Raw genomic sequence first — 24,428 nt, 5'->3', positions numbered from 1 at the left:
GTACAGTGCAGGTCTCAAAGGAGAAAGGTTTAAAACATTGTAATAAATCATGAGAAATGTCCTGATTCCTACTGTGTCTGAAAATCAGGCTGTAACTTGAAGAGAGCCTCTAAGCAAGTGCAATTGCAGGTAATTTAAGCTCTATCTTTGAGGCAGGCCATTATTAAAGTCAAAGATGTCTATTTATCAGTCCACTCAAATATAATGGTTAAAAAGTTGAAGATATTTGGGTATAATGTGTACGCGTAGGTAATTCACTTGTGTTCCGAGCTCTTTTTAAAGCATGAATTTGCTTTATGTTCATATTGTGCATGTCTCTGGGTGCTAATATGGAAGAAATTCCAGGCTTGCATTTGTACGTTTAAGTTAGTGTTTGTGAGAAGAAGAAATTTCTTGTACAGATTTTAAAGTTATAGGGTAAATCCACCCTCAATGAGTTAAATGCAGCTTTGAAGCTCAGGTTGTCTTTATGCTTACAGTTCAGATGTTTCAGTTGTTCTACTGCTGCATGGAACAATAGTCTTTGCATAAGTTGCATTTTGTTTGTTTGTGATGTGTTATTTTATCTAAGGTGGATTTAGCTGCAAGTCAAAGCTTCAGGTGTTCTCATAACATGAGGGAAATGGTACATGTAGGCCAAGGGCGATCAGGATCTTGACACGGAGAATCAAAATGTACCAGAATATCCTGAGGAATCAATAATGATATTGCAGACTATATTCTTCTGCAGGAAGAGAAGTTTGAAAATCATTATAACCACGAGCCCAAGCTTTAAGTCTTTCTTGCAACACATCTAATCTTAATATCTTAACTTTTATGGTAAATAGTACAATATAGGAATACAATTATTTTCCATACCTATAGGAATCCTCTTGCTACCATTTATTTAAGTAGGCATTAATATTTATTCTTCACATGAAGAGGTGTGTAGGTGATAGGAAAGAGGTAAGTAAAATTCTGAATCAGTTGCACTATTTTCTGCTCAATTTTCTTCTCTCTTATATTTGATATCCTGTAAGTTTCACATGCTGTAGATCATTCCTACTCTGAATATTCCTGTGGGTTTTCATGGAGAGGAATGAGAGACGGGTTGCAATACCAATTAAGAAACTGAGTGCAAATAATTGTCAAATGCTCATATTTCGGGCGTAGTAATCATATTCTGCCACTTGAGGGAACTCTAAATATTTATATAGTTTACTTCAACCACTGGATAATTATAACATTACTGCATGTATATAATTTTTCTGTTTTCCCCCTAATTCCTGTTAAGAGTTAATCTTAGTTTCATAGTACACTTAGTTGTTTTACACAGTATAAACCTTGTTTAAAATGAGATCATTCTCACTGTAGTTCAGTTGCGTACAGTTCTGTTTTTTTTCCTCCAAATCTACTGTAAGAACTTGTAGATTGGTTTCTGGTCATTTATCCATGTGCTGTACGTAATATATGGAGTTTTTTTTCTCTAAGAGTAGACTGTAAAGGAGGTGATCCTTGAACTGTGAACTAATTAGTGACAAATTTATGTTTTTCAAATAGGTTCAGTTTAATCTCTATAATAGAGTCTGTCTAAGTTCACTACCACCTTTAATTGCTATGAGTTGGAATGAAGGATACAGTAGCCTCCTTTACTACATCTGTTATTGTACCTCATCCTGCTATAGAAATGAGACCAAGCAGACAAGAATAACTTCTGTCTTGTTCAGTACATTCCCATTCCAAATGATGGGACTGGATAGATTAAAAATAGTGCCCTGAATGTAGGTGACACTGGGGTTGAATTTATTGCTCATCCCTAGTTAATGAGAAGGTGGTGACGGACAAGCTTTTTGGACTGCTGTAATCCTTGTTGTGACTATACCTGCACAATATTGCTAGGTAGGGAATTTCAATATTTTGTCCCAACAGTGGTGAAGGGTAGCAAGAGTTACAATACTTGCAATTCACTTTTATTTGAGAATATAATGGTTTTATTATAGCAGCAAAAGTTGTAGAGTTTGTCAAACTAGCTTTCATAAATTTTCTATGACTTATAACCCTTTCTAAGCTCATTTAAAGAGCTTTCCCCTTCCATTAATTGCAATCTGCCATTCCTTTCTCTCTTTGATTTTTTAAAAACTTATCTTCCTCAAATTTCTGTATGTTGGCTTGGCATGTCCTTGTATACTCTACAATTATTCAAATGTTGTAAAGTCATTTCTCTCCCTCCTTCCCCACAGATTTGCATTGGTGCAGAAGCATACAGTGGAATTCAACCAATTAGCAATGGCCAATTCAGATGGCTCTGAAGCCATGCTAAATCGCGTTATGACAAAGGATAATATTGGGGTAGCAGTGCTCTTAGAAGTCCACAAGGATCTTTTTGGAGGTACATGTTTTATATTCTTAAAATTGCAAATGAAAACAAATGAATTGGCTTTTTTGGGTAAAGCCAGTGCATGTGAAGTTTTGGCTCACTGCTCAGATGTTTCCTTTCAGGGGATAATTTAAAATGTCTGGTTGGAATGTGTTTGCTTTCTTACTGATGAGCTTAATTTTATAATCAACTTATTTTTGTCTTCCAACTTACTCAAGCTTTTATTATAACTCTGTATGGTGCATATAAAAGGCAAGCTGTGAGCTTGCATTTCTTCCCCATTTTTAGTTTCCTCTAGTCCATTCCCCATTTTTTTTAAGTAAAAGGATGGAATGTTGGCCTGTTAATGCTACTTGTCAGAAAATTGACAAGTGAGTGAGCCATTGTGGCCCATTGTGACTTCCCTTTTTTGATTATTTTTCATACAGAATATGCTACTCTGTGACTTTAGCTATCATTGTTATAAATATATTCAATGTGCTTAAAGAATAAAGCTAGCAAAACAATATTTGGGATTCTATTCATTTTGTGTTGCTATTTTGTAAAACTTCACAATGAATATTTAACTATATTGCAGATACTTCAGAATGACTTATTCCAAACAAAATAGGGATATCCTAACAAACTGGTCATTCGCTCATTTGCTCCCCCACCCCCCCACCACCATCCATAAAACAGAAAAGTGAGTGTATATGGGTGTTTTTCAAAGTAATCAAACAGATTGTTCAAGATTATTATCTCATTTACATTGGAGGGGGAGACCAGATTGGGATTCATGGCCATGGCGATTTTTTGTATCCACAAAGGATGCTTTTCGCACTTTAATATAGGCCATCCCAAATTATAATGCCCACCAGGACAAATTGGCAGTGCCTTCTGTTAAGCACCTAACCTAGACTGTAAATTGTACTACTTATCATTGCCCTGTTGGGTAGGAACTTAAGTGCCAAGTAGATGTGTACCTCTGGATCAGAGACTTGACATTTGTTATGAGCTTTATTGTGTATTTTAATCATGGAATGAAAGCAGTACAGATAGATTATCATAAAGTGAATGTAACTGATCTGAAAAAGAGATTGAGATCTGTAATGCATAACATTTAGACATTCTGTTATGACTGGGATGGGAGGAATGTGCAGTTTGACCAGCTCTACTACTCCACAGGTTGTATCATTAGTTTAAAAGTTTGATCCACTCTCCAAAACGGCCAATTATTTACCTTCACTACTGTTGTACAGAATAAAATAGACTTTAACCAGGCTTCTTTCAATAAACAACAAACTTCTGGAGTTTAACATGGATAAGTATAAGGTTATCCATTTTGGTTGGAAGAATAAATAGACGATTTATTATTTAAATGGAGAGAAACTTCAGAATGCTTCAGTACAGAGGGATCTGCGTGTCCTTGTGCATGAATCACTGAAAGCTAGTATGCAGGTACAGCAGGTAATAAGGAAGGCAAATGGAATGTTTGCATTTATTGCTAAAGGAAGTGTTGTTGCAACTGTACAAGGCATTGGTGAGACTGCACCTGGAGTACTGTGCACAGTTTTGGTCCCTTTACTTGAGGAAGGATGTAGTTGCATTGGAGGTGGTTCAGAGGAGGTTCACTAGATTGATTCCAGAGATGTGGGGCTTGTCTTATGAGGAGAGATTGAGCAGTTCAGGCCTATACTCGCTAGAGTTTAGAAGGATGAGAGGAGATCTAATTGAGGTATATAAGATGTTAGAGGGGATAGACAAAGTAGACGTGGATGTTTCCCCTTGTGGGGCATTCTAGAACGAGAGGCCATACTTTTAGGCTAAGGGTTGGTAGATTTAAATCAGAGATGAGGAGGAATTACCTTTCTCGAAGGGTCATGAATCTGGAATTCACTACCTCAGAGTGCAGTGGATGCTGGTACGCTGAATGAATTTAAGGAGGAGATAGATTTTTAATTAGTGGCGGGTTGAAAGGTTATGGGGAGAGGGCGGGAAATTGGAGTTGAGGCTGAAATGAGATCAGCCATGATCATATTGAATAGCGGGGCAGGCTCGAGGGGCTGAATTGCCTACTCCTACCCCTAGTCCTTATGTTCTTAATAGTTCATTATAAAACCAGTCTTGTCAAATAGAAAAGCAAAGCTTAGGAACAAGCAGTATGAAATATGAAAGTATACCAATTACCCTCAGACAGACACACACACACACCCCACACACACCAAAAGAAAGAAGACATATAAAATAAAGGGATTCTGCCAAAGGTTAAACATCAATGTTTCAAGGGAAAAGGGAAGATGATAGAGTCCTTGAAATGGCATCCAGGTTATGTGATTAGGTATCAACACTGATCTGCGAAACAATCGACTCGTGCAGTACTTTTAAGGTGGGTTCGAGCAACATTCACACGTACCCACAGCACATGGAGTAATTTAGGAGCCACTTATATTCACTTCTGGCTGTGGACTGGCTCTGAACTGTAAAATGGCTGCTGTCTTCCTTCACAAGCAGTTGGTCCTTCTTGAAGCAAACCAACTTCTAAACATAGTTCCAGGCATGGCTTTTCTCCCCAGAGCCATAATCTACAATGTGACCCCTTTTGTACACAGTCTACCGGGTCAAGAGGTTTCCAGCTTTACAACTGCTTAATTATCTTGTAAATGGTTGTCACTTCAAAGAAAAGCAATTAGAGTTCTTACATTAACCCACATTTGTCCAGAATGTTCTTGGTTCTTGAAGATGAACCATTTTCTGTGATTGAGGTGTTCATCAGAATTCCTAACACTGTTTAATCCACCCAGTATCTAAGGAAGTTAATTTAAAGAGCTTTGCAAGATGATCTTTTTGCACAATTTCCAATCAATTTGTCGATTTTCCTTGTTTTTTTTTTGTTGCGGTCACTTTGACGTTCAGGAATCATCGTGGCAGGTCCTGTCTCCTGTTTCTTCCCCCCGCCCCGGTGCAGTGCTGTCACAGTGAGTTCTTCCATGGTAATCACCTGTATCAAGTGATTTTTGTAGGAAGAGTAGAAGCACCATTGGAAAGATGAAAGACAGGTCAGGCTTGATGGTCTTCTGCTAGTACTCAATGACCTCATTTACAAACCCAAACTTAAATAACTGCCCTGGGTCTGAGTTAGAAGGTCATGGTTTCAAGTTCGACTCCAGACTCTTGACACATAACCCAAGATACCACTTCAGTGTGGTACTGAAGGAGTCTGTCCTCTCAAGTGAACATTGAAGATCCCATGCCTGTGTTTAAAGATGAAAAAGAAGTTTTCCTGTTGTCCTGACTAACACTTGTTCCTCAATCAATACCTGAAAGAGATGACCAGGTCATTTACTTAATTGTTGTGAAAATTCACTTATCTTTCCTACAGTGACTACTCTTCAGAATTGTTTCATTGCTTGGGATGCCCTGAGGTTGTTAAAGTGCTACAAAAATGCTAGTTTTGTTTGTCCTTTCAGTTGTTTCATACATTTAAAAGCATCATTCCTTTCAGGTGTGAAGACACTTCATGGAACAGAAAAGCAGCTAATTCTTGTGGCCAATGCACATATGCACTGGGACCCTGAGTACTCTGATGTGAAGCTCATCCAAACCATGATGATTATCTCTGAACTCAAAACTATTCTAGAGAAGTCAGCTGCTTCTCTTAGGCCAAGCTGCCCTTCTGCAGATCTTAACTGCATCCCATTGGTGCTGTGTGCAGATCTCAATTCACTGCCAGATTCAGGTAAGACCATCAAAGACAACTTTTGGCTAGTACCTGTACTATGCTTGGTGAATTTTAAAACAAAATCTGTCCATGTTTTATTAGGATTTTGAGGAAGGGTGCACTCTTTTGTTCCTCATAGTTGAAATCTGCCCTTAATAAGTCTAGTTCAATTTAGTACAAGGGAGCTTCCTCTAATTGGCAAGAGTGCCTTTGGGAAAAAAACTAATCAAAATAGAAATACAGATAATGTGTCCAATTTAGTACAATGTAATTAGATGCAACATTAGTTAAGAGGTGCTTTATGCAGTTAATGTTAAATTGTTGTGCATCTAAGACTTAACATAGCACAGAGGGTTTTGTACTAGAAGCTGTAAACCAAATTTACTGGCATATCCAGTCTGTCAACTCTACCGACTCCATTTGTTGCGTAGGTGTTGTGGAATACTTGAGCACTGGAGGTGTTGCACAGAATCACAAAGACTTCAAGGAGCTGAGGTATAACGAGTGTTTGATGAACTTCAGCTGTAATGGGAAGAATGGAACTTCTGATGGCAGAATTACTCATGATTTCCAACTAAAGAGCGCTTATGAAAACAACTTGATGCCTTACACAAATTACACTTTTGACTTCAAGGTAAGTGGTAGGTTACACTGTGGTTTCTGTCAAATTGGGCTTGTGGAATCTGTTTGCAGATAATTAGCTACAAGGATGAATATTTAACTGCCCTTTTGATATGTTTCTGGTAGGGCTCGTGATGGTATCAAATGAAATTCTGATTTTCTCTCAAAATCAAGGAGTGTGCATTATGGGAGAAAATTAGGCTCCGGATAGCATTTCTGAAGAGTCGTCTCCTAGCTTGTTAACTAAATGATTACTGTAAAAATTTACCTGCCTGTGTCCTCATGTTTCAGGCCTCTTACAGCTTTCCCAAGCATTAAGAGCAATTGTGGTCTGGAGCATTGCTTTAATTATCTTGCATGTCTTTTAATATTCTCATTTTAGTGCTAATCAGCTCAAGTGCATTAGAATTGATATTTTAGTTCATTAAGTCATGTCAAATATTATTTAGTTTCTGTTTCTGATCTAGTTATTTCTCACTCTTGCTACTTCCTGCTGTATGTATTGTTGCGTGGTTGAGGGATCAGGTGGGTGGCCTGCCCAGCATCTTTGCCAATTTCACTCCATGGCTAACATTTGCATCCTGATGTATCACCCCTCTCTGTTCTCCTCTCTTTTCCTGATGGATACTTCTGTGATACCCTTCCATTACCAATTACTGCCCCATCTGGCTGCATTTCCCTTTTTTTCCCAATGCCAGTCTTTTGCTATGCAACTGTATCATATGTAAGTGTCCACCTACCTCATCTTAAAGCATTGTCCTGAGCCTTAACTGTTCCTTTCCATGTGAGACAACAGCTTGCAGATGTTTTCTTTTAATATACTGTACTCATTGTTCAGTATGGTGGTCTACATTTTGGGTAACTTCCTGAGCTGAATAGTTCTGCTCTGACTTGAGCAACGTTCTGATCTACCTGCGGCTCACTGCTATATCCTTCTCTCCGAATTTTACTCTTTTTGTTTCCTCGTCTATTTTGACCAAACTTGTTGCAAGCTACAGTGAACACTATTTCATCTTTCTCCTTGGTACTCAGAGCATTCTAGCATATTTCCAACATTTTTTATTTTTAGATTTTCCAAGTATCTTCACTGTGTCTTTATTGTTTTCACACTATGAATTGGCTCAATGTCATCCTTTGGTATGGTGACTTATAGCTGCGGTGCCTGTACTATTTCTGTCAGTCACCTAGGTGACCCCTCACACCTCTCATCAGTGAAACATTTTCTATGGGCAGTTTTCCTCTCCACTTTCCTGCAACCTCACTGTCTTGAAAATGAGACTCTTGGAAATTACTGGCACAGAAGGCAACCTTTGGCACATCTGCTTACATAACTAACTACGTTTTCCTTTACTAACTCATTTTATTCCAGGATCTTGAAACTGTAATCTTCTGTCTAGGATCTCATGTTGCTTATACAATCAACCTTTTGAAACCTAAGCTGGATACCATTTAAGCACTACTTCATATTTCACTTTATCTTTTCTCTTTTCAATTTGTTCGTTTGTACTATTGACTTGACTCTTCACTTCACTTCACTTTCTCAGTTACACATTAATTAGCATTACTCGTAGCCCTGCGCTTTCATCACCAGCAAAAAAAGACCCATAAGAGTCTCCTTTCTGAGCTGTTTTTCACCCTTTCTTTGATCAGGGACTATTTGCATCTTGGGACCTGCTCCAAGTGACAACCAGGGCCACAATAATATTGTCTCTGCGTTTTGAGGGAGTGATTGACCACTGTCCTTTCTCTGTAGTAATGTACTGTCTTTTGCTTATCCCTGCAGTAGCATGGCTGAGTGATTAGTACCTCAATATGAAAGGAATCCTCACCATTACAGGTGTAATATGTCAGAATTGCAGCACCAATTCCAATTTCTCTTCTGAAATATCTTCACAAAGACATGAGGAAGACACTGTTGTTACGATGGTTCAGAGGGTGTAGTTTTATGGTAGTGCACTTACATTAAGTGAGTTGATGTTACTTGTGACATGCTGACCAACTCAGTTTTTAAAAAGTTCAGCTTGCAAAACTCAGTTTTTCTTACTACGTGTGTATTGCATGGTACTAATCCTTGCTGAAGTTACATAATTTGGTGCGATGTTACACTCTGTCATGTGGCTGCCAGTTTATGCTGTGCTTTTAATTGAGATTGCCTTGGCATCAAGCCAACTCTATGGAAGCAGCTATTGAGTTTAAAAATATATATATTTAGGAAGTGTTGATGCTGTAGCAATCTTAAAAAAATGTATTGACCACTGAAAGAGAATTACATCACCAAGTCACTCAGATTTCAGTTTTCCCCTTGCATTTCCTTTTGTAGTTTTGTTATAGCTGTATGGAGTAAAATGTTTGATTGCACAGCAGAAAGTTAAGTGGTATAGAATTAGGGGACGAACAGCATTGGATTAAAATTGGCTGGAAGGAAGAAAGTGGAGTTGGGGTTAAAGGTAGTTTTTCCAGAATGAATGGAAGTGGGTGATGATATCTGAGGGTGCACACCTGGGGCCACTTCTGTTCACTGTATATATCAATAATTTGGATATAAGTCCAGTTGGATTGGTAAAAGCTGCAGAGGAATATTGGTAAGGTGAGGAATAAGCTAAAAAGTGATGAATGGAATACAATCTCCTTAAGGTTATTCCATGCATGTTTTGAGCGGGCCAAAGGTGGTAGCTGCTTGGTAGCATTTCATGGAAGGACAAAATCGCAAATGCAGCCGTTCTCTTAAAGGTAAATCTCAGAAGTATGTTGGCACTCAACAAGCAAAGGTGATTTGGGTACATGTCTTGGGTACATTCGAAGTATGGAAGACTAATGTATATCCAAGGATTTTCTGTAAGAAAGTAAGTTAAAGATTGTATTAAATCAAAAGAGGCTTATAAAGTTGCTATAAAAGGGAGTAAGCCTGAGGATTGGGAGCATTTTTAGAATTCAGCAAAGGAGGACCAAGAAACCAATTTAAATGAGAATTGAATATGAATGTAATGGACTGTGAAAGCTTCTATAGGTAGCTAAAAAGGAAAAGATTAGCACAGACAAATGTGGGTCCATTATAGGCAGAGACAGGAGAATTTATAATAGAACAGGGGAGAATGGCAGAGAAGTTAAATATTTACTTCACAGAGGAAGATAAAGGAAATCTCCCAGAAATAATAGTGAACCAAGGGACTAGTCAGAATGAAGAACTGAAGGAAATTAATATTATTAAACAGAAGTGGTACTGGAAAAATTAATGGGACTGTAAATTGATAAATTCCAGCAATGCTGTAGCACTATATGGATTAGCATTCAAGATAATCCCACATGGTAATTTTATAATCTCAGCTCTGTCCTCAGATCCATGCCCTTAAAAGTATTACCCTTCAGGAAGAGACAAACATGCAAATCCAAAGGCCAGGTTAACTTGGGCTGCTCTTGTATATGTCCTAGTGGTTGGCTGAGGGGAGGTTGCACATTTGTCTCCCCATTTGCTTGAGCTATCTTCCCACTTTGTCTAAGAGTTATGAACATTACTGTGCTAAGATCACAAAAGTATAGAAGGGTGTTGAAAAACAATAGGTTCATATTCGTCAGCAATTTGTCATATAAAAACAGAAAATGCTGGAAATATTCAGCTCTTAAAGGTGTGCAAAGTTGTAAAATCAAAATGTGAAGGAGTGAACTATGCCCTGTAAAATCATTTTTGTTCTCTTTGTTTAAAAAGTGTCCTGTATGTTTCTAGCATTACTCCTTATTTCACTGTAATGTCATAAGGCTGGAGCAAACAAAAGCAACTTAATTCAAAATGTTTATTACTCAGATTTCTGATGCAGGGTCATCGACCTAAAACATTAACTCTTTCTCTCCACAGATGCTGCTTGGCCTGAGTCATTGTTTTATTTCCGATTTCCAGCATCTGCAGTATTTTGCTGTTGCTTTGTTGATAATCTGGTCTGCCTTTGTTTTGTCTCCCAGGGTGTTATCGACTACATTTTCTATTCCAAGACTCTGATGAACGTGTTGGGTGTTCTTGGCCCTTTGGATCCTCATTGGCTTGTGGAAAATTCTATCACTGGATGCCCACACCCTCATATCCCTTCTGACCACTTCTCACTGTTAATACAGCTTGAACTTCAGCTTTCCTTGCCACCATTGATGAATGGTGTGCACTTACCCAGCCGGAGGTAGTAGATCCATGTCCTGGAGGCACTGCCTGCTTTTATGGACATGTACAGTTGTAAAATCAAAGTATGAAGGAGTGAAGTATGGCCTGTAAAATCTTTTTTGTTCTCTTTTTTTAATTGTATATGTTCTGTATGTTTCTAGTAATACTGTTTATTTCATTGTCACTAAGTCTGGAGCAAACAAAAACTTAATTTAAAAAGGTTTATTACTCAGACCTTTGGAGACACTGGAGATCGCATTCTTTGTAACTCTGAAAACATTTTATCACCATATTATGTGTTAAGTGTTTATGTTTTCCTGTTGGATTACGTACATAATCTGGCATTGAAACAGCAGCATTACATGCTTTGCAATATGGTGCCATTGATTGCTCCTCCAAAGACCGACAGGCAGAACACTGTTCCGAGCTTTGCCCCACCCTAGTTGCCTTGGATCTATTTATACATCATTACTGAAATAATGTAGATCATTTGGTGAGAATTTGGTATCTTTCCATTTGTTACTCTTGCTTTCTTTTCTGTCGCGATCATATATTCTTCACTTTAATTCTTTGGCTAAAGTTAAAAAGAGAAGCACCGATCAGCAACTCCCCTCATTCTCTGACCCTGTCACAGCTAAGTAGAATCTCTGATCCTGAGTAGAGAGATAATTGAAGCCAAAAGGGAGGAGGTGGGTCGTGGTGGTGGGGGGGAGGGGTGTTGGCGCTATCCAACTATGATTTTGGTTTGAAGTTATTCTGCCTTGTTTGGAATGAGGTTCATATCCGGTTTCACTAAAGAAGATGCCCATTGCTTATTGATTTGTAGAGCGGGGCAAACAGACACGAGATTCAGATTTTCCAAACTGATTATTGAACATGTATTGCAGCTAATGGAAATTAATTGTAGAATTTAAAATTTATCCCACTGCCTTCGAAAGTGTTTTTTGTAACAAAAAAAGCTCCCACGTGGATTGTTTGTCTTCCCAATTGAACTGGAATAATTAGCTCCTTCCAGGGGAGCAGGATGATCATGGAAATTAGCTCAATGCTGCTCCGTTATCAGCCAGCAAGAAGTACAATTCAATGTTGGTCCATCGGTCAAGACCAAATTTTCCTTTCCACAATGAAATAAACATGCAGTGAGCAGTGATTGAGGTGCATCATAAATAATTCGGCATGGAGTCAGGTAAAGCACCTAAAATATTGCTGTGTACTAAATAAGCACCATCTAATGGTCGTTAATTTTCATGTTTTGTATTCCAACAACCTACTGCACTTTATAAAGAAATTGAGTTTTCATTGATACAGTATAAAGCGTATCAGTCCAATGTGACCCCTAACTCGCCGCCCCCCCCCCCCCACCCAAAAAAATCTGCGTTTTAAGAACCCACTTGCAGGTTTAACCTTTTTTGAATCAGCAGTACAAGATCTTCTGATGTGTAAAATCTGTTTTTAGTTTAATATATAATGATAGAATGACATCAGATAAAGTTTACAAGTGGACATGACCTAGTTATAGAATTTACTAATAACCTCCTTTTGATATCTATATGACTGGATTCATGACTTCAAGATTGTCTGTCTGAAATCTGAAGTTTTAAGTCAGCACTTTAATTCTATGGCCTCGTAACTCTTTGAAAGGATGTCCTGTTTTTAAGGACATGAATTATGGAGCTAGATAAAGTTAATGAGAATGAAAGACAGGAGGCTCCAAGTAAATTCTAAAACTTTTCGTTTTGAATTCTGTTTTGGTGAAAGAATTTGAACTTTTTAGACCTATTTTTAATCCTAAGGCTTCATGTGCTTAACATTTTTGTGATGACCCTGCTTCTTAAAACTTCATGCATTGTTTTAGTATCTCTAAGCAATATTAACTTCCCATACTTCACTCCCAATATTTTGTCAAATCAGTTTGTATAAAATGGAATTTAAAATTTACCAGGAATGGTTATATATGAACTACAGAGGAGCCCATTTACTGGATTTTTTCGCTTTCTTTTTTATAATTGAAGAGGAAAGCAGTTTTTGGAAAACTTACTGTTAATAGCTGCAAATTTTGTCTGCTTTCAGTATAAAATAAATCAAGACACTCTGTTGCAAGAGGATGTTCATCAGGTTTTCTTTGCTTCTGTATGCATTTTTCCAGAGTTCCAATAACTGTGTACTTCAAAAATATATATAATTGAGGGAAAGAACATTTTAAGAAAAACAGTGAAATGGAGATGACAGGAAGTTTGTCGTGTGTGTTTATCCTAATTGTTCAGGCAAAAAAATAAAGAAAGCACAGTCGGATTCATGTATGTTTCTGTTATGTTTTTGTCCCTCATTTCATAATAACGTGCCTCATTCAATTTGCTCAAGCAGCTGCACTGCCCAAGAAAGCAGAGAAAACCTGACAGGCCTTCTCCAGGCAACTTTTAAAATTCTATACAATAAATCTGTTAAGATTTGTGAGATTTTATGTAAAAAAAAAAAACCCACCTAAAAACAACTTAAAAACAGTTTTGTACAAACGCTGTAATGTGTTTAACTTTGGTGTAAGGAGTGTGGGACATTGGAAACCGCACAATAAGTCAGGTATGGCACAATGATTTCTGAGACCAGCTTTATTTCCATCTCATTCCCAGCACGGCTTACCTTTTGTCTTTGTGCAGTGCAGGAGTGCTATCTTTGGTGACAAAGCCTGCATATGCGTAAAGGTTTTTGTCTCTTGGGTATTGTGCATTTGATGTGGAGAGTCCCTTCCTTGTTCAGAACCCTTCACTTCCTTAACAAATGTACTTACTAGCTCTCAATGGATTGAAAAGCTACTGAATTCCAGTCTTTCAAGGTTTCATATCACTCAGTACAAAAGCATACATATTGGATAATATTGTTCAAAATGAAGTACGGGTCTCATGACTTAAGACAGTCACAAAAAGCAGGTTTTTGTAGTGGTAATTATATATTTCTATGTATTGTATATGGGAGAGCCTGATATTCATTATGCTGCAGATAACCCAAAGAGTGCTTATTTGAAACCATATGGCACTGTCAAAAATACACCATATAATCAGCTTTTAATTCATAGGTGCTTCAAAAGCTAAATAAAAGAGCACTCCTGAATTGACCTAATTAAATGGTGGGTTTTCCAAGCCATTTCTCGGAGGCAATTTGAGTACTGCTGGCATTTTTAAATTGGATCAGACTCGAAGAACTGGTGATGTGTTGCACTTTTGTTGATCTGTTCTGGATAAATGATTTATTTTGACATTTCTGCCTTGTTAATCCCTATTTGAATCAGTAAAAGCTTTTGTGGCTTTGTTGGCTGATTGTAGCTTCCCCCACTAGCACAAATTTCCCCCCCCCCCGTCCCCCATGGCATTAGGGAAGAGAACAAGTTCTGATCATGGGAGACAAGTGGGTTCAGAGTTTTTGCATGTTGTATATCAGCTGTTTATGTTGTATTACAAGTTTTATGTTTAAGTGCTAGAAGGTCTGAGGTGTTGGTGAAATAATTCTAGTTATAGATATTCTACCCCGCAGACAACTAAAAAGGATGCTTATTGACAGTTTTTTGTATTCTGCGGTTAGACTCTATTCTGGAAAGGGGAGAGGGATTTAAATTAAAATATTTTGGACGGAAATTCCAGTTAAGTTTTTAAAAAAAACTTGGTATAGATGTTGGGAAGTGGGTAGCGGGATTTTTAGAGTGAGCTGTAGTTAAATATTAGTTACGTAACTTGGGGATTTTGTGCATGTTTTTAGATGTTGCTTTGTTCATTTGCAACACCAAAAATAATGAGTGATATGACTCTTTTTGAGACCTATGGTGCTTCTGTCTGCGAAACTTTGCCTATATTGTATTAAATGATTATAGTTTGTAAATGTGGTAGCAATGATTTAGTTTTTTTAAACGTGAATCAGACATTTTCAGCATTTGACCACCTTTATTTTTTTAACATCCTTTTTAAAAAAAAAATATATAGTTTTTGCTATTAGAAAATTATCATGGTGGTTAATAGGAAATGAAAGTGGATTGTGCTGCATCACCAGTGTCTGTATAGAACCGTTGGTCACTGGATAACATTCATTTTCCTGAACTCTGAGCAGGTGGATGTTGCTTTTCTCTTTCCTCCCTATTTCTCCCCATCTCCCAACAATGGTATTTTTGTATATTATTTCTTCCTGAACTCACTCCATGGGTTAAAAATGTACTGATTTAGTAAGACTAAATTGTCTCTTACTGATGTGCTAGGTAGCTTTTTACTTGCACTAAATAAGTAGGAGGAAGTTCTTGGATTTTCACCAGCTGAATTTTTTTTCTTTAAAATGTTACTAGTCAAAAAAAGTGAAAACTCAATTTACACAAGTTACTTAAGTATTTTGCATTATCCAATCTGCTGTAGATTTGTATTTCAGTTACTTTACTGCAATGGAAATATACCAACTAAGCCAGTAACTGTACTCAGTCTGTCTTTGAACTTGTGGCAGCTCAGATGGGGTTGCTTCACTTGTACTACTATGTGAAAGATTTAAAAAGATAAAGTATTTTTCCATATGGAGTTTGGGTACTGCTCTCAATGTATGGGGCTAAATTATGTCTGCTTGTTCCCTTGAGCCTGTATTTTTTTTTCTTTCCTTTGACTGTAGGCAATAAATGGTCATTTGAAAATTGTTCTCTTGTGTTTAATGAGTTGAAACTGCATGGGAGAACACCATTTGAGGTTTCTGCCTGCATCCCTTTTAAGGCTGATGAGTTAAAATTTATTTCCACATTTTGGAGTACAGTAGCATAGTGGCTATGTTATTGGACTAGTAATCCATAGGCCTCGACTCATGATCTGAAGACATGAGTTCAAATCTCACCATGGCAGCCAGGGAATTTAAATCTAATTAAGTAAATCTAGATGGCTAGTCTCAGTAATGGTGACCATGAAATTACTGGATTGTCATAAACTATCTGCTTCATTAATGTCCTTGTAGGAAAGGAAATCTGCCATCTGTACCTGATCTGGCCTATATGTGATGTCCGACGCACAGCAATGTGATTGACTGTTAACTGCCTTCTGAAATAGCTGAGCAATTTACTCAGTTGGGTTCAAGATGATAGCTCAAGGGCAATTAGAGTTTCGGCAATAGCAACATCCACATCGTGAAAACCGCCATTTTATGTAAATTGTCACAAGTTATTCTATTTGTTGTTGTAAACTTGAAACTAAAACTTGCTATGTTTAGTCATCTAAACTTCTCATCAGTCTGCCACTATTTTTGCTAGTGCATTGGAGCAAAATGGCTTTACCATTAGAACCGACAATTTATCTCAATTAATCTCCACATGCAGATAGGACAAGGCCATGAAAGGGAAAACAAATCTGGGGCACAATCTCTAAAAATTTTGTTTAGGTGTAATGGTTGGTCAATGTTGTTCAAAATGCCTTGTACTGACCTACATTGCTTATTTTTTTCTCTTCCCCCAAGATTCATGGCAGAATTTTCTACTGTATGAGAAAAAAATTGAATAGTTTTTAATATGTTGGTTTCCTGCGCATTGGAAAGTGGTTGAAAACCTCTCCTGCAATCAAACGACTTATATAGAGAATGTCCATTCAACATTTCCTGATTTCGTCTTCAGTTCTCCCTGCCACCAACCTGAGTAGAGTCCTATTGCAGCTAAAATGGTTTTAAAAATAACCTACAGCAACACTATCATTTAAGTTCAAAGCTATGGAGATTGATGGTAAGTCTTGTCTATTGCTAAGGGTAGCAAACATTGAGTACTCATTTGAGGAGTTAGGTTAGGGTGGGGAGGAGTGCCACAAAGTAGAGTGCCGCAAGGATCAGTGGGAACATTACTGTTTCTAATTTATGTTTGTAAATTGATTTGGAAACGCTGCACAAATTGGTCAAATATGCAGATGATGTTTAACTAGGAGGGCAAATGGGCTGAAAGGAGACAACTCAAATTGCAAATTTGACAACGTGTAAGTGGACAAAATGCTGGCAGATCAGAGTTAATCAGAAATTTGGAGCATTGCATTTGGATTAGAAATGAGCAAAGTACATACTCCATGAATGGTTTAGAAATAACTTGGAATGAATTTGAGACACCCAAGATTTCAGTCAATTTGCATGTCTAATTAATGCAGGCTAGTCATCAACAAAACTAATAGAATGTTGAATTGTATAGCCAAGTCAGGAGAATAAAAGTCAGAAATTGTGATCTAATTATATAATGCTCTGATCAAACTCCACCTGATATAAAAAAAAATCTGGGAAAATGGACAATTTAAAAATTAACCAATTTATTTACTTGCCCGGGATATGTCAAGAGCTAATGGTTCCAATTTTAAGCAAACTCAGCTGAACAGAAAGCAAAGACACGTACACCCCAAAAGATGGTGGCGTTCTTTTTGTATATGTTGTAATAGTGATGACACTATTAGGATCCAACAGCAATTTTAACTTTGCAGCCTGAGTAGAGAAGTCACACTGGATTTTCCGCCAGATGAAGACAGTGGGAATGAAGATTGGGGATAGAAGAGATGCAAAAAAAGTTTTTAGCTGTACTTGTCAGACAGAGCTCCTGCAGATCTCTCTGACTTTCTTAGATCTGAACAGTTCAGTCATTGCTAAGTTTCTAGTGGCTATAATGCAACATAAAATTAATATTCATGAGATAATTAAGGACAGCAACATGGATTTGTGAAAGTTAAGTTGAATGGAGATTTTTTCAAGTGCATTGACAAAGGGAATGCAATGAATTATGTATATGAATTTTCAAAAATGCAATATAGGGCGGGCTTGATTAATTTAAGGCGCAATAAATTGACACGTTATGGATGGAAAGTTGATCAAATGACAAACTAGGGAGTAGCACTTAGTGTTTAGAGGACTAAACTAAAATGAAAAAAATTAAAAAGAACTTGGAGGTACAGATTTACACAAATTGATCAAGCATTTTTTAAAAAAACGAAGGCATTCTAGGTTGTATACGGTTATATAGATAAGGATTCTGGCTCCAAAGCAGAAGTAATGTTAAATATATTCAAATCATTTGTTGGGTCATTGTTAGGATGTTGTGTCCAGATTTGGATTTCTAATTACAGGATGGATGTCAAAACTATGTAAATGGTGTAGCACCCATTCACTTAGCTGGTGCTCTGGATGAAAAACTTTTGTCATGAGGAGAGACTACAAACCTAGGCTCTTTTATCAGATCAAAAAAGGGTAACAGGTGACCTGATTAAAAATGTTCAAAATTATATAGAATTTTGATGAGGTACGTAGGAGGAAAAGCTATTTTTTCTGGCTGGTGCATCAGTAGCTAGAAAGCATAAATTTAAGATCAGCAAAAGAAAAAGCGGGAGATTTTTTTAAAAAGACATTGGCCTGAATTTTTCAGTCAGCATGTGTGGATGGGCCAGACACACCAGCGTGGAAAATGATACATGATGTTATTGGGCAAGCGTCCCAACGTCATTGTGCTGTCTCATGGTATTTCGTTCGGCGGGCGCGCGCCGGAGTCAGCTGCGCGCCGGTCGATACTTAAACGGCCTATTAAGGCCATCAAGGAAGTAATTACGATCATTGTTTAGGCTGCCCTTCCAACCCCAAGTGGCCTTCACGATTTTTAGGAAACCTCATGCAAGAGCGGGATGAGGTTTCCTAAAGCTTTTATGAATTAAATTTTTAAAAAATTCTGAAATATAAAAACATGTCCCATCTCATGTGACACATTTACAGGAGGGGACATGTTCAATTAAATTTTCGATCCATTTATTTAATTCAAAAGCGCTTCAATCTCCCTGAGGCAGCTCTGTGCCTCAGGGAGATTGAAGCGCTCTTTGCACGCATGTGTGAGAAAGTGCTGCCCCTGACTTTCCCTGCTCCCCATGCCTGCACAGGTAGCACTGACTGCTACCGCTCGCTTCTTACACTGGGCAGGCCTTAATTGGCCTGCCCGCATAAAATGATGGCGTGGAGCTGATTGAAGTCTGCTTCGCGACCACCCCCACCAAGCCCACCCGCTGACTGAAAATTTCAGGCCATTGGGTCCTTAGGATAGAGTACCAGATTTTCTAAAAAGAAAGGGATAAATATTTGAATGAAAAATTGAATTGGCCCCGCGGAAAGGGCAGAGGAATGGGACTAAGTTGAAATTCTTTCAGAATACCACAGGTATCATGGGCTAATGGCCTCTTTCTGTGTTGCTACTTGAAGGATCTTTAAAGACCTTTTCTCCTTTAAACAACTGTAGACATTTAAATTTTGCAACAGCTTGCCTCTAAAATGGTGAGCTTCCAAGGAGAGGCAGTGATACCACTGTGGTATCAAGTGACACATGACACAGAGATGGTTAAAGTTCCAAACAAACCAATGACTTTATTCTACCAGCATACGTACGGGGATACAACTCAGTAGAGACTGTTCCACGAACAAAGTTTGCTTTACATGTTTGTACACTTTACAATTGTGCTCGTTGCTCAGGTATCCAGTCTGTCATGTAACTACAAACAGTACTAGACAATTTCAATGTTGATGTCTTATTAGAAGACTAGATTAGTCTGGTTGAAATAAATGCTTCCTTTGTAAAGCTAATCCAGCTCCTGCTACGTCCACGTTAGTGACCCTGTTTGGATGCAAACAGGTTCCCATTCACTGCAATTATCTCTGTAATGCTAAACAAGTCTTTACTTACATTATCGTGGTTATGTCTCATTGTGTAGCTAAACTGCTCAAGTCTCTTCTCTGGGTCTTGAGCAGATTCTAAGTTAACCTTGAATTAAATATGTTTTTAACCCTTTGAAAGCCTCAGCCTTACACTAAGCTCGCAGCCTGCTGTGTACCAATATATGTCTAGTTGTCTAATTACTTTCTGTACTGATGAGTCCCTGGCAGTTTAGGAATAAATCAGTAATATTAAAATGAGATTTACCATAGGAAATGAGGCAACTGTAGCTCACTTCGGATGCAATGGAAACAAATCATGCTCTGCCTTATTTCCACTTAGGTTTTCACTGGAGTAGAAAATCTAGGCTGTTAAGTTAGAGACAGTAAATTACTCCTGTATGTTGAATAAACAAGGTGTAGGGTCCCACTCTTCCCTCAGAGACCCTCCCTACACTCAAGTGTGTGACACCAGATTCACAGCTGTATGGCTTGAACGGAATGACCAGCGAGACAAGTTTCTTGTAATTCACAATTGCTTTATTGAATCACCCACAATCCCACAGTACAAAACCCAAAATTTAAAACAACCTATTCCCAGTACCTGACACAAAGTCACCACGACTTGGTTAAAATGTATAAAAACACAGGCAAAGCACCATGTCCTGTTCTGAAACCTTAAGAAAAAACCCTCAGACCAATATCACCAAGATATGGCTGAAACAAGTTACAAGGTACTGGCAAAAATTGCCAAGTTTTCACCCCAAACCTTCAAGAAACCCTCAGACCAATATCACTACAATTTGGCTGAAACTTACAATCCCCAACGTGGCTGATCTGTCTGGTATTGACTATAGGCCTGAGTCAAGGTGACCAAACTCGACCCCTTTTCTGACTGCAGCCCAGATGCTCAGATATGCTCTGCTTTTATAATAATTTAGCTCAGAAATGTCAAAACATGTTTAGTTGATTCCACGCAAAGTCCAGACAAATGTCATCAGCTCCTGTTGGTTGAAGCAATACAAGGTTTTCCATGGAAGATGTATCCAGATGAATATTATTAGCTCCCATTATATGAGCAATTCTCCTGCTGTTTGAGGTAGTACAGTAACAGCAGCTGGCTCCAAAGTTAATGAGTGTTTGAATGACCCTGTAGCAGTACTTTTGTCTTTGGTGGTTGAATAATTCCTTGAGCATATTGTATTGATGGCATATCCTTTGTGCCATTGTATTGGGTATTCGGATTTCTTGATTGCATTAGTCAATGTCCAAACCTTTTTGATGAGTCACTTCGTTTTCACTAAATGTCCAACTTAACCCCTTGCTGCCCAGCCCCAACTGCAGCTTTCATAAGTAATGCAAATAATTATAGTCAAATATTTTTCTAGGTAAAACTGGCAAGCAACAGCATCTTCAAAAATCTGATTGGGCTGTTGGAGAACAGTGTAGTGCAATTTGTATCATCACAAAAATGTATCTGTATTGTGGAAATCCAGCAAATTGTTTTAAAAAAAAACTCCACGATTTAGCTGTCCTTTTCTTCGCGAAAGCAGTAACTTTGTAAATTGCAGGTTTATAGTTGTGGAGAAATTAATAATGTGCTTTAGATTATATACCAGGGCAATAAATTGATTCACAGTGATGTATTTAATACAAAGTAAATAGCATTATTATAATCTGACTGGAACCCCCACACCTTTTGGCTTTGTAGTTACCAAAAGCTGCCTCTAATTACAGTTGAGCCTAGTCCTGTCTGAAGATCTGATGTGTGCTGTTTGCCGAAGAATATCTGATTATCAGGCACTGATTTTTATATGAGAAGCATTCCCTGACTTTTTTTTCCTCCTTAGTCCTAGGAATATACTGGCTGTTTTTTTAAATTGAGGAATTATGTGGAATGCCATAAATTGGGAAGTTGCACTCCTGCTCAGCAGTACTGTGACTTGAATTGAGCAGTTACCTTTTGAGCAACAAGCTTTAAAAAGAAAGAGCTCTTCACATACTCGGGAAGGTGCAAAGTGCTTCACAGCCTATGGATTACTTCTGTAACATATTAAGTTGTTTTGTAGGCAGCATGGTAACAAATTGTCACATGGCAAGTTCCTGATAGTAGCAATGAAATGAGTGTGATCAGTTGATCTGTTTTTGTTTTTTTTTTAAGTTTAAGGGATGAATATTCGGCAGGATACCAGAAAATATTGTTCTTTCAAAAAAAAACTCCAATGGATCTTTAATGTGTCTCTGGCTGAATGAGGTCAAACTCTGTCTGCAGTAACCAGGGGCATGTTACTTATCTGAGTTCCTTGACTCTGAGATATAAATGCCTTTGTTGTTGGTCTTGGAGCAATGTTTCATATTTTTTCAGTATGGGCCAGAATTTGACCCTTTCATATAAAAAAAATTAACTGAGCATTGAGTTTTAGTAGTGTGATCTCAAGTGGCACAGAAGAAAATAAGAAATGTTTATCTCAGTTTTGTGGGGTGGTCCCTGAATGGGTAGTGAAGAATTCTGCACTGCTTACTGCGGAGTGTTCTCTTACAGTATGCATAGAATTATTTTCCAGAACACCGTTTAGGCGCTAATACTATTTTGTAGTTTCAGTATTGGTGCAGCATTCTCGTGAGCACAAACCTGATACCAGAAGTGCAACAATGGGAAAATATCATTTATTGTTTCAATAATGGGAAAGTTGCATTGATTGCAACCAATTAGCAGTGGATGCATGTATTTATTATAGTACAGAAGCAGGCCATTCAACCTGTTAGAACTATGCTGGTGTTCATGCTCCACCTGAGCTTCCTCTTGGATTTCTTCATCTAACCCATCAACATTCTCTCTTCCTTTCTCCCTTGTGTACTTATCCAGCTTACCCTTAATGCATTTTTGCTGGTCACATCAACTAACCTTTGTAGTAGCCAAGTTTCACATTTTAACCACCCCCTGTAAAGAGATTTCTGCTAAATTTCCTATTAACTGTGTTGGTGACTATCTTGGATTTATGCCTGTTTTATTCTGGTCTCTCTCACAAGTGGAAGCAGCTCTACGTTTTAAGCTACCAAACCCATGCCGAATCTTAAAGACCTCCATAAGGTCACCCCTTAGCCTTTCTTCTAGAGAAAAGAGCCTTAGCCTGTTCAATCCTTCATAATGGGAAATCACCTCTCAGTTCTGGTATCATGTCGTTATTTTTTGGCATCTCATCTAGTGCTTGTATATCCTTTTTATAATATAGAGACCAGTATTCCAATTGTGGTCTAACCAATTTCCATGTAAGTTTAACACAACTTCTCTGCTTTTCAATTCTATTCCTCTAGAATGCCATTGCATAGGATTGTATATAGGATATAGGATTATATATAGGATATAGGGCACAGTAGTAGGCCATTCAGCCCAACCAGTCCATGTGACCGCCCTCACATTTTGTGTGGAGCTTCATTTGCTAATTATTTGCCTAATCATTTGATTTAGCTTGTGTTTAGAACATTGATGGGCAGAACAATGTCCTATTCAGTTTTTAAGTTCCAAGAAATGCTAACCACAAACCACATCAAACTCTTGAACTGTGACAGATTCTTAACTCGGATGTCAAAATAAAATGGTTGAACTTCTTTTGGAACTTGTATTTAAGATGTGCACAGAAGGGACTTTCTGTAGTGTGAGTTGTCATTGCTGTATTTATTTGGAGAAGGGTAAATGGTTATATTATTATTAGTATATAGCAGATTTCATTGTAACTAAACAAATTTAATAAATAGTTTATAACGTTCATTCCTATGGCTGAATCAACAGGGCTGTGCATCTGACTCTTACTTCCTGACCAGAAGTTAATTAATTTTGATGAAGTTTATCATCTTTTCTATGGCACGTTGTTGATTTGAAAAGTTTAATCCTTGACCATCAATGAACCAACTAGCAAGTTTTTGGGGGTTTTAGACTCAATTGAGTACTTCACCAGTATCTCTGCACCATTTCTATTTTTAAAAAAGCATCTTTATTTTGATCCTTCCACCACAATGAACAGTTTCTATCTGCTCTGTCCAGACCCCTCATGATTTTGACTACCTCCATTTGATCTCTTCTCAACCTTCTCTAAGGCGCACAGTCCAAACTTCTCCAATCTTTCTACATTACTGAAATTCCTCATTCCTGAAACCATTCTTGTGAATCTTTTCTGCACCATCTCTTTCTAAATTGTAGTGCCCAGAACTGGATGCAATACTCCCAGTTGAGGCCCAAACCAATGTTTCATACAGAATTAATACTTTGTACTCGGCTGTCCAGTTGCAGCTTTCCCGACTAATCTTTGATTCCAGCTGATCTGGGTCAGATCCATTCTTACCCCATTGAAGTTGACTTTCCCCCAGCAATCCAGAGGACTTATTACTTTTGCATAGCCAAACCAAATCTTATAATAGTGACCACTGCCTGCTAAATGTTCCCCTACTGATGACCACTTGATCCACTTGACGACCTCTTTCCCAAGAACCAAGTGCAGCAATGCCTCCTTTTCTCGTTGGACTGGAAACATACTGCTGTAGAAAATATTTTTCAATACACTCTAGGAACTCTTTCCCTGCTCCAGGGCCGAGCCTCGGGGATGCGGGGCCTGGGGCAAATCACACTGTGTGGGCACCCAGTAACATTTTTATACAAGTCTCCTCTGATGGCTGATACCTTGAGCATGTGTGAAAAGAAACACCAGCAGCGTCCCAGCTACTGAGCACTCGGTTACAAACATGTACTGCACTATTGACTGTAATAACTGTGTCGCACGTAAAACTACACCTTGCTTCCTAGGCTGAACATATCTGTTGGCTCTCCTTTTGTTAAGGAGAAATCGATGATCTCTGTGGGACTCGGTTATAACATTTTTACTAGCACATTTCAATATGTCAGAGTGAGGACATTCACTGCGTTCAACTTAAAAAAAATTACTAACATGATGCAATAAATCGATGTT

At 38.0% G+C, this 24,428-nt stretch overlaps 1 protein-coding gene across 4 annotated transcripts in view; it reads left to right on the top strand.

Moving 5' to 3' along the window:
• The window catches only part of cnot6l (CCR4-NOT transcription complex, subunit 6-like), a 100,985-nt gene extending 85,513 nt beyond the window's left edge, over positions 1-15,472 (top strand). For all 4 annotated transcript variants that reach the window (XM_041186275.1, XM_041186285.1, XM_041186268.1 and 1 more), the window contains 4 exons: positions 2,220-2,368; positions 5,838-6,071; positions 6,485-6,687; positions 10,629-15,472. In XM_041186275.1, the coding sequence (XP_041042209.1) occupies positions 2,220-2,368; positions 5,838-6,071; positions 6,485-6,687; positions 10,629-10,841 (799 nt within the window). In that variant the 3' untranslated portion in view covers positions 10,842-15,472. The remainder of the gene's footprint in view (positions 1-2,219; positions 2,369-5,837; positions 6,072-6,484; positions 6,688-10,628) is intronic.
• The last annotated feature ends 8,956 nt before the right edge of the window (positions 15,473-24,428 follow it).

The sequence above is a fragment of the Carcharodon carcharias genome, chromosome 1 (assembly GCF_017639515.1).
Source record: "Carcharodon carcharias isolate sCarCar2 chromosome 1, sCarCar2.pri, whole genome shotgun sequence".
Taxonomy (NCBI): domain Eukaryota; kingdom Metazoa; phylum Chordata; class Chondrichthyes; order Lamniformes; family Lamnidae; genus Carcharodon; species Carcharodon carcharias.
The sequence above is the reverse complement of the archived record's forward strand: the minus strand, read 5'-3'. Positions and strand labels throughout refer to the sequence as shown.